The following is a 15,817-nucleotide window of genomic DNA, read 5'->3' on the forward strand; positions in this document are numbered from 1 at the left end:
GAATCTTGTAAATAGAGGGTAACTTGAGGTGATACTAGATTGTACTCTAGAAACACCATATAGTTAGAGCAATCTGGATAAGCTGTGCTCTCTGGCACTTGGCATAAATGATCTGTTTTAAGAATTCTTGATAGCATTTCAGAAGCACAAAAAATATTTGGGAATGGAAAACAACAACCCCAATTACCCCTCTGAAAAAAGAAAAAAAAACCTAAAAAAAAAAGAGAAAAAGCATCTACACAACTGCGTAAAATCCCTGTGTATTTAAATACACTCCTAACCACTCAGCTGTTAAAAAGTGAAATAAAAAATGGACTAACGGGTTAAAAAATCAGGTTTAGGTGCTGAGCTGTTACAAAGAGTAGTTCACTTTGCATTTGGACAGTGTTAAAACAACGTTTTTAATGTGGATGCTAGTGCAGAAACCGGAGATTAAACACAAAGAGACACAGACAGCTCCCACATGCAGGAAAAGGAGGTTACAGGCACAGCAGCCCCAGCGCTCGCCCATCACCGCGGGGAGGAGGAAGGGACAGGCATAGCAACCACAAGCCCAAAAGCAGAAAAGCGCATACCTTCAGCTTGGAATGAAAATCACGAGATTTCCTTCTGGCAAGAACCTGAATGTGACTAGACACCTGCAGGGTAGGGGAAGGGAGGAAACAAAGGAAAAGCCTGTAACCATGGAGATGAAAAGCCCCCTACAACTGGGCAAGCCAAACGTACCTTAATGGCGGCTTGAATTTCTCGAACTTTCTTTCTTGCTAAGACCTGTATGTGACTAGACACCTACATTGTTCAGGTTTATAGGGGGGAAAAAAAAAACAACAAACAAAAGAAAAACAAAAAGCAAATCAAATTTTAAATGTCTATTTTTTATCTTTAAAAAAAAAAGAAGAAACTTTTCTGAGGGGAGGAAGTTATTTGCATCTTCAGTAAGCTCTGCTGTTAAAGATACCACATTCCCAGCCAGATACCAAGCTCTTAGCACTGAGGCTTAACAATACAGGTCATCACTGCAGTGACTTGATTAAGGAAAAAAAAAAAAGAAGGAAAGAAAGAAAGAAAAAAAAAAAAGTAACCCACCAGGTTGTGCATTCAGCTACAAGATAGAAGACACAGTTCACAGCTGGACGCAGCCCATGTGCTTTGGTACCGATCCCATCCGTGCCCAGGCCCGGCGCTCTCGCACGGGGAGCCCACAGGATTTCTACCCCATCTGCTGTGGATGCAGATGCCCGCTCTGACCATTTGCTACTAGGCTTGAGACACTACTTGGCACCAAGAAAACTTTATCCATTATTTATTGTGCTCTGCAGCTCCAAAGAGAAGACTCGGGCTGCATTTTGACTCCACTGAAATGCTTTAAATTCTGGCACAAACAATAAAATACTGGCACAACACAGGTCCCTGAACACGTGCTGGCTTCCTCTGCAATCTCAGCATCAAGTCTGCCCACATAACACCCATGTAAGTGGGGACCAGTAACTTGACATCAGCTTGAGTGATGCCCAGGTTTGGACCGTGGCCATCACATTTTGTTCAGAAATTTGTGTAAACCCAGACCTGCACTAGACCAGTTATTGTACAGAAGTTGTTGTCTGTGCACTGTAGGGTCTGGGAACAAATTCACATTCCTGTTTATCCAGGGACATCCTGAAATTCATGCTATTGCTGACGAGGGTTAAATGATGCTGCTGCCCAGCATCGCTTGGTAGTGCTCAGCATCCTACAGCCTTCTGTGTGAAGGTTTAAAACCTGCAGTGACAGTAAAAAACACTAAAGGGAAATCTCTTATTCTTGTTTGACCCAGGACATACCATATCTGGTGGTGCTCATTTTTCCTAAGTTAGTTACAATTCCTGTCTGGGAAAGAAGAAAGCAAAAGAAAAAGAGAAACAATGCTTTCCTCTCTCTGTAAGACTATTCCATGACAATAGTACCAAAAAGCCTGTATTTTAGTAGGGAACAAGATAGTAAAGGATCAATGTCCACAGTCCCTGAAGGCCACCTTCAGACACTTCTTTGAGAAGCAGCTCAGGAACCAGCTTGCAGTAATTCAGAGTTATACTGTTGCTTACTAAGCAATTTTGTAGTCCAGCACATAGACCAAGTTTTCACACATGTCCATTTGTTTTGCTTTCAGTGGAGTATTAGCGATGTTAAAGGTTATACAAGAAGCACAATCGTAACATTTAATTGCTCAGTTAAAACTTCAAAGTAATGGCAAAAAAACTTTTCTAAACAGTCAGTCTCAAGTGATTTATGAATCCCCATAGAGGGATGTACAAATATGGAGGCAGACATCACCACATGTAAGCCATCACAACCCTCTTGGTTTCTCGGCACATGCTGGCCAAGGATCTAGCTTCAAGGTCTGCATTTTAGCTCCTGATGCAACTTTACAATCCCAGCACAACCCCCAACTTTTGGAGCTTGCACGGGCATGGCAGGCAGAGCTTGGGACTTGGTCTTTTCTTTCAGATTTCTTTGCCAATCTTTGGTTTGTTCCTTTTCCACATGCTGCAGTTCCTCTCCTTTCTCATGCCTTTTTTTCATCCCTCTTACACGTGTTTTTCTTCCTAACTGACAAAGGGCACCACTCAGGGCAAACCAGCACCCAAAGTGCCTTAAATCCACGTGCTGGTAGCAGAGTCTGCCGACTCAGAGTCACCTTTCCCTGCACTACAGAACAGGTACATCATGCAAGTGTGCAAGCCCCTGCCGTCCCCTTTGTCACACGTGTTGATGAGAGGTGGAATCTTGCACCTGGCGTTAGAGGAAGCGAGGGGACTCTGCAATTTGTGAGGCATTTTTAGACAGCGCAAGGGTTTAGTAACCAGTGCATAAACTACACGGACTGTGTGCCTTCTGCAAGGCTGCTGATCGCCATGAATATTACAAATTAAGGGATTTAGTCACATGAGGTGAATTAATGGTTATCTGATAATCGTCTGAAAAAAATTTAAGACTGGTTTGAGGTTTATTCCGTCTCTTTGATGAATGAAATCTTACCATGGTCACAGACCAGGAGCCTGAAGGCTCTTTGGGGACTTTTTTTATTATTTTTTCATTCTGTGGCAACTAACTGGCCATGAGCTGACAGCATGATTATGATCAGTTCAGCTAGATGGTTTTTATTTATTTACCTCTCATATCCAAGAATCATAATTTCTATTATATTAGCAAATTCTCTTGACTTTTAAGAAGTTCCATTATTCACCATCTCAAAATAATCATTATATTCTGTAGTTATACTATATTATAGAGAAATAAAGCATAATGCTTTATGCTTTTGCTTCAACTTCTGAATTTTTTTTCCCCAAATACAGGGGAATAACAGGTACATATTAGTCTACACATAGACTAATAAAAAATTCATCCTCAAACCACCCCTGAAATGATGATGCACAACCCCAGAGTTTTAAATATTCTCTAAACAGAATGTATTTAATCTGAACAGTGAAGTCAATACATCATCTCATCAGAGCTGAAGCACAGACAGCCACTGCAGCCAAAAATGCCATGTTTTGTCATTCACTGACATGCATACTTCCCCACTGGGTTATTTTACCTGCTTCCTGGTCCGTGTCTTCCCTGTTCTAAGTTTGATGTATCTGGCTATCAATTCATTCCTACCTGAAACAAAGAAAAATTCATGATAAGGGACAAGCAGCATCACATCCATAAATACCATCAAAATAACACATTTTAACATACGACCTGCGTGCAGATGAGGTTAATGGTTTTTTTTTACACACACTCCATTTTTCCTTTGCAAACAATTTATCAGTATTTCTCATTGTTCACTAGTATTTCTCTTCCATCTCCTTGACAGGCATTGTAAGTGCCACAGGAACTGTACAGAGGGTTATGAGTTCAGTGTTTCCCCACCGAAGTCCTGCAGCTGTTTGCAGGCAGAGAGGCACCTTCTTGGCCAGCAGTGGAGCACACGATGATCTCTCACTGGAGAACCTCCCATGCTGGGGGTTGACACAAGGTCTGGGCCCCTCTGGTTTTGCTTCCAACTGCTCTGGGTGGTGTTTGCCCCCTTGGCTCACCTGGACCCCTGTTGGGAGGAGCAGCTGCTCTTGAGAAGGTCGTGTGCCACCCAAGCCAAAGAGCCAATCACCCAGGTGCTACAGCTTTTCTCCATGTTTTATTTCTACAAGGAGGACAGCAGAATCTGCCCTTCCTGCCAGGAAGCACTCTGACTCCTCCAGTGACGGAAACCACTGTCCCAGTTCAGCAAGTTATCAATCACACCCTTAACTCCACACACAAGACTGGTCGCCCTGCGAAGTTCTTGTGGCAGTGGGGCCAATCAACACCGTGGTTTGTTATTCAGGGCTCTATTTCCCTTGGAAATGTAAAGTATTTCCAAGTCTCTAAAACAACTGTTTGACTCTTCTTCAGTCACACATTATGCTACCTAATGCAAACTAACATTTTCTTTCCAAATAACTTCCTTCCTAAATATTGCTGACATGGAAGATAACACAAGTTTTATGTAGTGCCCTGTTTATTTTCACTGCATATTATGTTACTTCTCCATGAGCTGTAATAACTTCAATATACTTGTTCAACAAGTCCTAAGTTACAGAGCTATTTGCATTCAGCACAGGGGATAAGTAGCTCGTGCGTAGAAAATGAGAAAACTGATTTAGCAGCAAGCTGAAAATGGGGAGGTTAAGAAAATAACTTGTCACCCACCAAGTTATTTTAAAGTGGATGAGTACATCACTGGGGAATGCAGAAGATTATTGTCAGCCAGAATTTCAACCTCTTCCAATTTGATGCTGTGGAGGAGAGATGGGGAAGTTTTGAAGTAGCCTGCCTATGTCTGAAGGGCATTTGATTGACTGAAAGACTGAACACATTTAGTCAAACTAGACCTTTGTTTTTCTCTTTCCTTCTGTCTCCCCCTTTGAGCCTTATTTTACAACCCTTGTACGAAATGTCTCATCGTTCCTGTCTCCTCCATGTTTGCTAAATGGGTACTAGAACATGAAATATCAACATGTTTCAGAGTAGAGCTGTGTTTTCTCTGATTCCCACTTTGTTTTAGTCTGGACTGTGTGCCACGTTTCCCACAATGTGCCACTGTAATGGGGATGTGAGGTTTGTAACTCTTCAGCAGGTCTCTTCAGGACAAACTTCAAGATGTAAATTTTGCGTGAGCAAACAGTTACACAAACCAGCAACATTTCTGCACACAAATGAGGGATTTCCGTATGCAAACAGAGGAGCAGCTAGTTACCTGATTTCATGCAAAGACCTTGTCTTTAGGCTGAACAGAAGTTCTGCAGCCTCTTGTGCTCACAAGACAATTGCCATCTGCAGTGAACAAGTGCCTTTGTGTTCATGGGGTGAAACCAGGGAATATTCATCCTATGTATCTCTCTAGTCTCATGTTCTTTCTCATAATTCAGACAATAGCCTGCAAGAGCCCTCTCCGACTTGGTGAGATTCAGAGATCACCACATTCCTGCAATCACCACTGTGATAGGTGGTATAAACATTTTCGTATTTCTAAATGCACATTTTGATTTAGCTGGGGAGCGCCCCCCCTCCAGAAAGTACCTGCTTTGCACATGTTTAAGTACGTGCATACATTAATACCCAGGGTGGTTTTTGTTGTCAGGTTGTCCTTATCAGCAGCTGGTGACTCTACAAGGTCAATGGCACTGTAGGTGCAAAGGATGCGTTGCCATCTCTTGTCCCTCCGACTGTGCTGAAGATGTTTCAAACACATGGGCACAGCACAGGTCACTCCACCCACCCCTTGCCCATTAAGGCAGCCCCGTGCAGCCCTCGGTCGCACCTGAGGTTTCGTGGTTTTCTTCCCAGTCAAGAGACCTCAAAATTTATTGTTAAAGGAAAGCTCAGGTTCCAGGCAGCCCCTTGACAGGAAAAGCAGCTTCATAAAAAACTGAAGAACTGAAAGTCTAGACTGTACTATTCAAAATATCAGTCAAGTGCTGTCTCTGCTTGAGCCCCTGTCCATCTATAAAGTGCTTTGGTTGGGAGGGGGGATATTCTCTGGTCACTATCTAGCCCAGTAGGGGTGTGACAAACAAGATTGTGGTTTAGCCAAGTGATCACTTCCCTTAAGGTGAAGGCTAGCCAGAGTCTACCTCCAGAAGAGTCAACAGGGTGGAATAAGTTGCTTTAACTTGAAGGGAGGAGGAACTCTACAAGGAACCACAAAAAGTGGCCAAGGCAAAAGCCTTACACATGTTTCCCTTACTGTCATGTTTTCAACACAGCAAGGAAACATGTCAGGTTTTGGCAGAGCAGGAGATATCAAAGCCTCATGAGGCTCACTAAACACCTTCTGCCCAACCACAATGATCTGAAAAGACATAAATTCTTTTTTGGACTACCAAAAGCCAAAAATACAAACATAAGCACTGCCTGACACATACAAGATAGATGCCCCCAACTAAAAGTTTACAGCCTTAATGTTATCTACCAAACACTGGAGCTCTTCTTTACCAGTCCTGACAGATACTAACAGAAATGATCTTATCTCCATATCAACTAAAGTCCAAACAGGACTTTAAAGAAAGAAAGACTTAATAATCCTAAAAGCACCCTTTCCTGTTCTTGGGAATGAGAAGAGACTGAAACAAAAGCAGGTTCAAGAAACTTCTTTAATTGGCCATTAGAAACCCTAGAGTGAAAAATTAGTAAATAAATAAATCATTAATAAATAGATCTGTTCTCTCTAAGAAGATCTGAGCTGTGGAAACACTTTCCATACACACTCTCCTGCTCTCTCCTTGTCATACATATCAGGGAAATTGCCTGGCAGAAGAGAAGAGGTCAGGTTTATGAACTGTAAATGTTCATCTCCTTCTTCTTGTCATTCGCTGTGACAGTCTCCTACTTTGAATGTTTTGGTTCAGGTATCAGAGAGAGGCATGGGGAGGTGCCTGGTCAGATAAAACATCTTCACAGCACAGGAATCTTTTCCAAGGATCTTGAAAAGATCAGGAGAGGACCGCAACAAATATTTTACATAAGCTGCTTCCTGGGGTTTGCTTTTTCCCCTTTTAATTCAGGTTTTATCTGTCATGTCCTTCTGTACTGTCAGTGCAATTGCAAACTGTAATTCTCCCTGGACTGATGCTGAGAGAGGGGCATTTTACACAACAGAACATCTTTTTTAATCATGGCATGGAATAAAAAGGGAGTTCAGCTAGAAAACAGTGCAGATGCTAAAAACCTGTTTTGTGGAGAGCCGGAGCCTCACTGCGGCCCCTCTGGGGGAACAGCCCAGTCTCCCGGGCAGCCCTGCTCCTGCCAAGCAGTGGGACACAGGCTCCCTCCACCTTCCCTAACTACTGCCCCCTCCCTGAGTGCCATCACCCTAAACAGGGGAGGGCGTGCTAATCCCAGACACCCCTCAGGCAGCACGGAGGGCTGACATGTCTGCTCTTCTTGTTCAAAATAAGTAGAAGCAGCTGCAAAGTGGGGAGGCTCCCACCCGCCTCTCCCCGGGGGAGGCAGTTGTTGCTCTAACAGAGGGCCCTTGTGCAGGGAGCCTCCTCTACTCATGTTATTTTCAAGAACAGCCTAAAGCAGCCAAGCATCAGCCCCCACAAAGGACTTCATGAGGGTTCCCACTTACCCAGCATGAGCAAGGCCCACAAAGGTGAAAATCAACCCCGACTGAGGAAGTCGTAACTGGCAACCCCTTCATGAGCCAAAAATGGCACTACCACCTCTGCACAGGAGCCACCAGAACACCACAGGCAGCTCTACCAGCACCTACACGAGCTGGGGATGTGCCCCCAGCCACACCATGTCCCTTTTCCCGGGCCACAGGCATCACTGCTCAAACGCAGTCCCCGCCAGCAGCAGGGCAGTGAAGACGCTGCATCACGTCCCTGTGCAGCCGCGTGGCAGGCGGGCGTCTTTATTTAGAACATTAATGACACAAATTAAACCTCCGCCCTCCCAGCTCCTAGTAATAGGCACCATCCGAATGTGATAAAAATAGGCAAGTGTGGGAAATAAAGCCGGTTAGCGACTTGAAAATGAACAGCTAATTTAAAAAAAAGTTTTCATACTCAGCGAAATAATTGAAGCAATGGCCAAGCAGAAAAGCCTATTCTTTTCACATAAGTGTGTGTGCTATGAATTTCTCCAAATTCTATAAGACTGTGGTTGGAAACAAGTATTTCACATCCTGGCTGCAAAGTCTGGGGACAGACCTGCACAGCCATTTCATCTCCCAGATCATTCTCATGGCCATGTTTTCACCATAGCAAATCTTTTTCCAGCTAGTTTTGGTAAACTCCACTTCTGGTCACCTCTGCTTGGAGATGCTACAAGGACCTGGTGATTGTAAAGTGCAGCACATGTGCCTCTGGGCCAGATTTGGAGAGCTAGCAGGAATTTTGCTGGATGAGGAGCAGGCTTGTGAGTGCTGGGAGAGTCCCTGTGAGCACCACCTAGGTCTTTGTCTGGCTGCTGAGCACAGGCTGGATCCAGATCCCACCCCAGGCTGTGGGTGTCCGTGCATGGACACTGCCAGCAGGGATGTGCTGGTTTGAACATTTTCCTCATCAGAAGGTGGGCACAGGGCCCTTGGGTGGTGGGGCTCGCAGCCTGTGGAGGAAGAGCCTCCACAAAGTCATGGTGCTCAACCCCAGCACTCTTCTGTTCTGTTTTGTCGGCAGAATATCCGGCTTTGGGAGATCTCGCCTAAAATTCACCGGTGCCGCTTTCCGAAGACGCCTTATAGCTAAATTGGCTAACAAAAAGCCTCTTGTAGATAAAAGAGCTCTGCAAGTCAACAACTGGCTAAGCAGTTTAAACCTCTAAGTAAGGCATCCTCTATTTAAACGTTATAGGCAAATCTAATTTAAGCTTTTAAAAATATTATGGGCAGGTGTTTAAGTCGCGGGCACACTGGGGCTGTGCGCGGGGCCGGGAGGGGGCTGGGCGCCGCTTCCCAGGCGGGCAGCATTTTGTTCAGCCAAGCTTTCTGCAGAAGGGCCACGTGACAGAGGCCAAATAAACAGCATCTGGGGATTTTCAATTACAGACCTTCACCCAGCATGCCTGCACTGTAATCTCTACCAGATGAGGCTCAGGCCTCACTATTTTCAATAATTCACACACTGTGTACACATAACATGACAATAAGGGCATTCATGCAACCGCCTGATTCGCACATCAAAGCTCCCAAATGGCCAGCTGTAAGCATGCTTACTGCTGAATAATTCATTCTTTTCACAGGCTTGAAAAAACGCTCAGCGGGAGTTGGCAAGCTTGTGTTCTTTCCTGTGTGGTATGCTAAACTCAAATTTTGAAAGAGGTACAGCCCCACTAAAAAGAGTCAGAGATACAACTATTTAAATGTGCATTTGCGAGCTTTCGGATGGCTGCTCACAGGAAAAAAAAAAAAGGAAAACAAAAAGAGAAAAAAAAAAGAAGCACGTTTCCAAGTGGGTAGCAAAGATGAAATAACCTACATGTCTTCTGAGGCAGGTGGTTAATAGAAATAAAATTATAAAAAAATGTTTTCTGGCAAGTAAAATATTTTGTACACATATTATTCCTGGATAAATATCTTAGATACACACCAGGCACATAATAGTCAACAAGTTCAGCAGACTTGAAATTTCCTCATACTTAGCATAAATTTTCTACTAGATGGCAAAGAGGGTTTTATTTAAGGCTAACACATATGAAAAAGTCAAACACAGAAACATCAGAGCTTATTCTGTAACTCCTATTTACTGTTCTCACAGATACGGGTTGAATACTAATTTCTAGATGATATTTTAACAACTTTGAATTTGCAGCTGTGTCTCTGAACATTTAGCTTGCAACCAGTGAGTGTTCCAGATTTTGTAACACTTTGACTTAACACAACGGAAGCATCATTTCTTTAAAAGGAAAAAAAAAAGGGGGGGGGAGAAAAAAAGAAGGGTCTGATTCATAATATCAAGTTTTCTTGACTGTCAATCAATGCCCGAACCAGCAGGATCAACTAGTCATGACCTCTCCTTATAGCAAACACATGCTGCTTACCAGCTGTGGACTGTGTTTTTTACATCCTTTTCTCTATCATTCAGAACGGCTTCCTCCTAATCACAATAATCCCAAAAGTGCTAAAACATATCAATCGTCCTTTAAGCCCTGCCTACAAAAGGCCAGCCGTCCGGCCTTTATGGGCTTGTCCAACAGCAGCTGATACTTCATTCAACTACAAATCCAATTTAGCAGTTACAAGAGGTTTAGCATCACTGGAAAAATATTGGTGTTGATCCTGCACTCTTAAGTCAGCAAATATTCCTTTGCCATATTGTTTAGCTTTTTCTGCCATATTTACACTTCTGCTGGATTTCCCTGAGTGACTTCGACAACAGCGTTTAACCTCTGAACTGGTAATATTTACAGTTGATCAAACAGCGATTTTTAAAATATGTTTACCACAATTACAGAAACATAAGCCTATTTGTATTCCAACTGTTACGATTCTGAAAGAAAAAAAAAACAACCAACAAAACAAACACAGTCATTTCACTCAAAACCATAGAGCACACTTTATGTACTGGTTATGCAGGATGCTATTTATTATGGCCCTTCAGGCAAGTTCATGGCAATTCTTTCACTTATGTATTTTTAATTGCCCAGTGAGCCAATGCAAACACTCCCTTGATCCCCCTTCACTTTTTTTTCCTCTTTTTGTTTTTCCCCTCTTTAAGCAGCAGTATCTTTAATGCTTAAAGTAAAGAGGGGAGACCCTATCTAAGGAATTTACTACTTCCTGGCCCAAATCTGCCAATCTGTGGGAACACTCAGTTTAGGCAGCCTTAGATAATGGGAATATAAGGCAAGAGATCTCTTCGCTGGTCCTGTGGGAGAGAATGGGAGCTGCTTTTCATTTGCTTTGTAGACAAAATAACAAGTCTCAAATCTGCACCAAGCACAGGATCTCCATCCCTCTGCACGGGCACCCCTCGGAGGACTGGGGCCACACAGCTCACCCACATCCAAGGACACAGGCAGGTCCTACAGTCCCCAGGGAACAGGGTGGGGGCAAAAAAATTCACCCAGTGCCTTAGACCTGTTGGAGCTTGTTGCTGCACTGAGCCCTTTGGGAGCCAAGGGCCTGGCTCTGCATTTAGGTAGGGACCACGCACAGAAGTGGCCGTGCAAGGGCAGGACCACGAGGAGACAAAGACTGCAGGGTTCCTAAAATGGGCTTTAAGAGCTGCCCCAGCGTTTGCACACACACACACACACACACACACACACACACACACAAAATTACAATAAGCCACTTAAATATTATTATACACAAATTAACTGCTCGCAAAGCATACCATAACTGGGTTGCCTGAGAGGAGAGGGAAAAGAAAAGATCCCAGAAACAAAATAATTGATATAATCCCTTCGGATGCTAATGAGCAAACAATTACAGTGACTCATTGAAGTTATATCGTGATGATACTTCCAAAGGAAAGAACTTTTTGTGTATTGTATTAAAACCAACAACAATAAAATGATCCCAGATTGAAACAAGACCACAATTTAATTTACACAGCAAAAGGGAAATGACCTAATAGTAGCACAGAAAGATATTCTCCTCATGTCAAGTCTTAACCTTTTGGTTTTTATCCCAGCTTCAGTTTTAGAGAAAACAATGAAAAAGACCCGTAGACACATCTGGTTCAAAAGTCTTCATTGACATTAATGCAATGCATTGGATTCTGTTTGGCAGGTCTTCATACTGGGAAATATTCCACATAAGCAATGTTTATTAATTTCCTTCTTCTGAGTTTTTAAAAACAGACAGAACATATTTCAAAAAGAGAGGAGTGATCCAGAGAGCTCTCTGAATATTCATTAATTAATATTTTGTCAGTGTTGGTTGTCTCAACAAAAGAAGGTTTTACAATTTACTCTAAGCCCCATTTAATTAAAATTTAAATGTTACAAAAATACATGGATTTTTTTTGCCCCTACTAATTATTTTCTACTTACTATAAATTGTACTTTACTGCAACCAAAAACGCATTTCAAAACAAGCAGTGATTTTTAGGCTTCAGAATATACAAAGAAATCCCCACAGGAAAAAAAAATCCCCAAACTTGACCTTTGCCATCTCTCTGGATCAGCTACAGATGTTTAGTAGATTATACAAAAACCTAGATGTCCTTAATCTGACATTCTGGGTTTTTTTCCCCTGCTATGATAAGAACTCTTAGTAACCTATGTGTGAAGACCCCATGCAAATTCCACGCAAATTCCGTGTTGTTTTCCAAGGTAATTGTAATTTTTCAGTGACATGAGTGGTTTAGAAGGGAGCAGACTCTCGCCCAACGCTACTGACAGAAAGTCTGATTTGGACAGGAATCCTTCAAATACACAGACAATGGGCTGGCTGACCTGTCATGCATGATGGATGAGTTAAGGGGATTAAAACCAATATTTGCATTAGAATAGATAAAAATTAGCAAAATAGAATTTCTCAGTAGGTGGCTTCAGTTCTGTTCCTTCTCTTAGGCAAAATGAAGTTCATTTTTAAAGGAATTACAATTTTTTAAGTAACGCCTATTTGCAGAGGAGAAATTCTGGATGCTGGTTTGCTTTCTATTGTTTATTCTTTAAGAAATACACTTTAACTATCACAACAGTATCCTTTTCTCCCCATGTTTATTATTAAAGCATTACACAACCACAATGTTCTAACCACTATAAACTCCATGTATACCTTAATGCTCATATGTTTCTAAGCTGCATATGCCCCCAAAAAAGTGGTTTGAGTTCAGAGAGAGATGATCAAAAAGACCAAAAAATTACATTAAATTGTGTATTGATGCTTCACTGAGGTTCTGAGTACAAGCCTGTGACTCAGGAACTGTAAAAGGCAGATGCTTGAATCACAGCATGTTTCTTTTGACTAGATTCATATTGCACACAGTGATGGTACTTAAAAGACTCGGAGATGGCTGCACAAAGTAACGTAATGAAAGACTCCCCTAACAGAATAGCATTATATTGTTTATACAATATATCTCTGAAAGGAATCTGTATGAACAAATCAGTGCACACAAGCAGGCAAACAGATGTAGAAAACTCCAGAAACATCCATGTACCGTTTCCCCTCACTCCTGCTGAGAGCAACCAAGATTTGTCTGTCTGTCAGACAAGAGTTGTAAAAGTAGTGGAGGTCCCGCTCTTTGCGAGGCTTCCACATCCAATGCAGCCTTCAGAAAATCCAGCACCTTTCAAAACGTGTGTGTACTGCCAAACATGTTACTGAACTCCACGACCTGCCGTCAGACCAGTGAGATATTGCACTGTGCCCTACAGTAGCACAAGCAGAGAGCAAAGCTGAGGCATGAAGGAGGTAGATTTCTCCCTCTGATGACACTACCAACAGGAAAAGCTGTGACACGATTTCTCAACTCAGCATTTACTATTATAATGAGATTTGAAGAGAGCAGGTCACTTCTCTCACTCAGTGATGGGGGTTCTGGCCAGATCCAGGGGTTGTCTAAAATAGGTCAATGCCAGAGCCTGCAGTCAGGGATGGCACCACAAGGGTCCCACCACAAGGATACCAGGGAGGGTGCATGCATCCACAGGCAAGGGAGGACCTGGTGAGTTGCCTTCATTTTCAGCTCCACAGACCCTGCACCGGCATTTCATACAACCCTTTGCAAAAACTGTTTGTTTAGCTTATGAATTATTTGGTGCCCCATGCAGTTGTTTTATTTTCACAGCAGGTGCAAAGAGGTATTTAAATTTGCATTATGTCCAGAATATTTGGACTTGGTTTGTGTTACATGACAGCTTCTGACACCAGATGGGCCAAGAAGAGAAACGTTTGACCAGCATATGAAAGAGCCTGGGATACATCCAACACTAACCTTGGTTTCCAAGTTATTTCACAAGCAGAAAGTAACATTTTGTGGAGATTTTATAGCTAACAATATCATTCTAGCTACAGTACAATAAATATTTTGCTCCAATTATGAACCCACAAGAGAGGCCCACAACATACTTGGGCTACAGGGTGATTTCTTGCAAACCCAGTCTCAGAATGTTTAAAATTGAGATTCCTTTAACTCTTTTTTCAGCCTAAAGAAAGACCTGTCCATATTTCCAGTTGTGATATGAACCTGTCCAGATCAGCTGCCCATTCCTGCCTCCCTGCAGATCCTGTCTGTGTCACTGATGTTCGAGTTGAAGTGGAGGAAAACAATATCCCTGCACTTCTGGAGGTTCCCCAAGATACCAGTCCAAGGGGAGGAAGAGAAACCTTAATGTCATCATGAACTCAGGTATGAGAACACGACAAGCTGTTAAAGAACAGATTACACCACCGCTTATTCTGAAGCTTGGATAAGAGATACAGCAATGAAGAGCTGAGTAATCAAATACTGCTGCACCATAAAGTATTTTGCTTAAATTTGGAAGTGCTCCTCATAACCTACTCATTTGTCAGAGTGAAAAATGCCTGCCTGGCTCTCCCTGCCCCTCTGCCCCAGGCTTCATGGCCTCCAGCACCCCACAGTACCTCCCAAGAAATACCATGCTGCTGATTTCATTATCATTGAAAACACCCATTTGTGCCTTTCAAAATCTGCAGGATTATCTTGGAGAACCATAAGAAAATTTTGCTTCGTGTATCCGCCAAATACATTAGAGCCCTAACATTTGTAATTTTGTTATAAATCATTTTAGTTAAAGTGGTTGCTTTGGATGATGGGAGGGCTCTGTAAAGAAAAAATAATTTAAGGGGTAGGACATGCCAGAGAACCAAAAGAAAATTACAGTTATTTATAATCTTTTTACCACTTATTTGTTTCTGTAGTAAATCACTACTTTCTTTTGCTTCCAAGCTCATGGTTATACTTTACATAACATTTATCTAAAAAGTGTAAATTTGGAAACCTTTTCTTTGTTTGTTTTGGATAAATGAGTAATGGAGTGCAAACACAGTTTCACACGTAATTCTTAATCCCACTTTCTTTAGCCCTGACGCAGTAGGAGAGAAACTTTGCACTTGGGTTGCTTTGTGCCTGAGTACCATTGACATGAGACTGGGAGACTGGGCTTCCAGCTGCAGCTCTGTCGAGTCCCTGTGCTCCCTTCACAGTTTTGCCTGTTATAGATGTCAGTTCTCTAAATATCCCAGATTCATGAAAGATGCTTCCCCCTCCACCCACATCCATGCCATGGTTATCACATGGAGCAGACTCCGCCACCCGTGGCTTCTAGTCCTGACAGCAACAACAGATATTTCACAAGGAGCAACAGGACTTGGCTTCTCAGTTCCCACATGGAATCACAGATTCACTAAGGCTGGAAAAGACCTCCAAGATCATTGAGTCCAACCATCAACCCAGCACTACCGTGTTCACCACTAAACCATGTCTCCAAGTGCCATATTCATGTGCCTTTTGAACGCTTCCAGGGGCTGAGGGCTCAGGGCTGTCATTAGGACAAGGATGTGGGATCATGTCCCCCACAGTAACATCACCAGACTCGATGGGTGCACAGGCAGGAGCTATGAGCACGGCAGCCTCATGCAGCAAAGGAGGAATGCTTAAATACACACATACCTGGAACTGCAGTCAACGTGGCTTACAGATTTCTGCCCCTACCAAGCTCTCCATTTGCTCATGTGACTTTATCATCTGTTCAGTCTAACCTGCTGATTTGGCAATCAGCAGTCTACAGCACATAAAATTATTTCATTTTTACTTTATGCACTTCTCTCTTCCTCCTTTTAATGTGCTCTCTCTCCCACTCTCTCCCTCCATTCTTCTCCTCTCCCCAC

General features: G+C 42.8%; 1 protein-coding gene across 5 annotated transcripts in view; it reads right to left on the reverse strand.

Moving 5' to 3' along the window:
* The window catches only part of TEAD1 (TEA domain transcription factor 1), a 157,774-nt gene that overhangs the window by 42,809 nt on the left and 99,148 nt on the right, over positions 1 to 15,817 (reverse strand). For 2 of the 5 annotated variants that reach the window (XM_027699687.1, XM_027699670.1), the window contains exons 3-4: positions 3,575 to 3,639; positions 576 to 638 (exon numbers count right to left, since the gene is read on the reverse strand). In XM_027699687.1, the coding sequence (XP_027555488.1) occupies positions 576 to 638; positions 3,575 to 3,639 (128 nt within the window). Of the gene's footprint in view, positions 1 to 575; positions 639 to 726; positions 790 to 3,574; positions 3,640 to 15,817 lie in introns of all 5 variants that reach the window. The other 3 variants (XM_027699677.1, XM_027699660.1, XM_027699697.1) reach the window with 2 other exon arrangements.

This window comes from Neopelma chrysocephalum, unplaced genomic scaffold (genome assembly GCF_003984885.1).
Source record: "Neopelma chrysocephalum unplaced genomic scaffold, ASM398488v2 Primary Assembly neopelma1_24, whole genome shotgun sequence".
Taxonomy (NCBI): domain Eukaryota; kingdom Metazoa; phylum Chordata; class Aves; order Passeriformes; family Pipridae; genus Neopelma; species Neopelma chrysocephalum.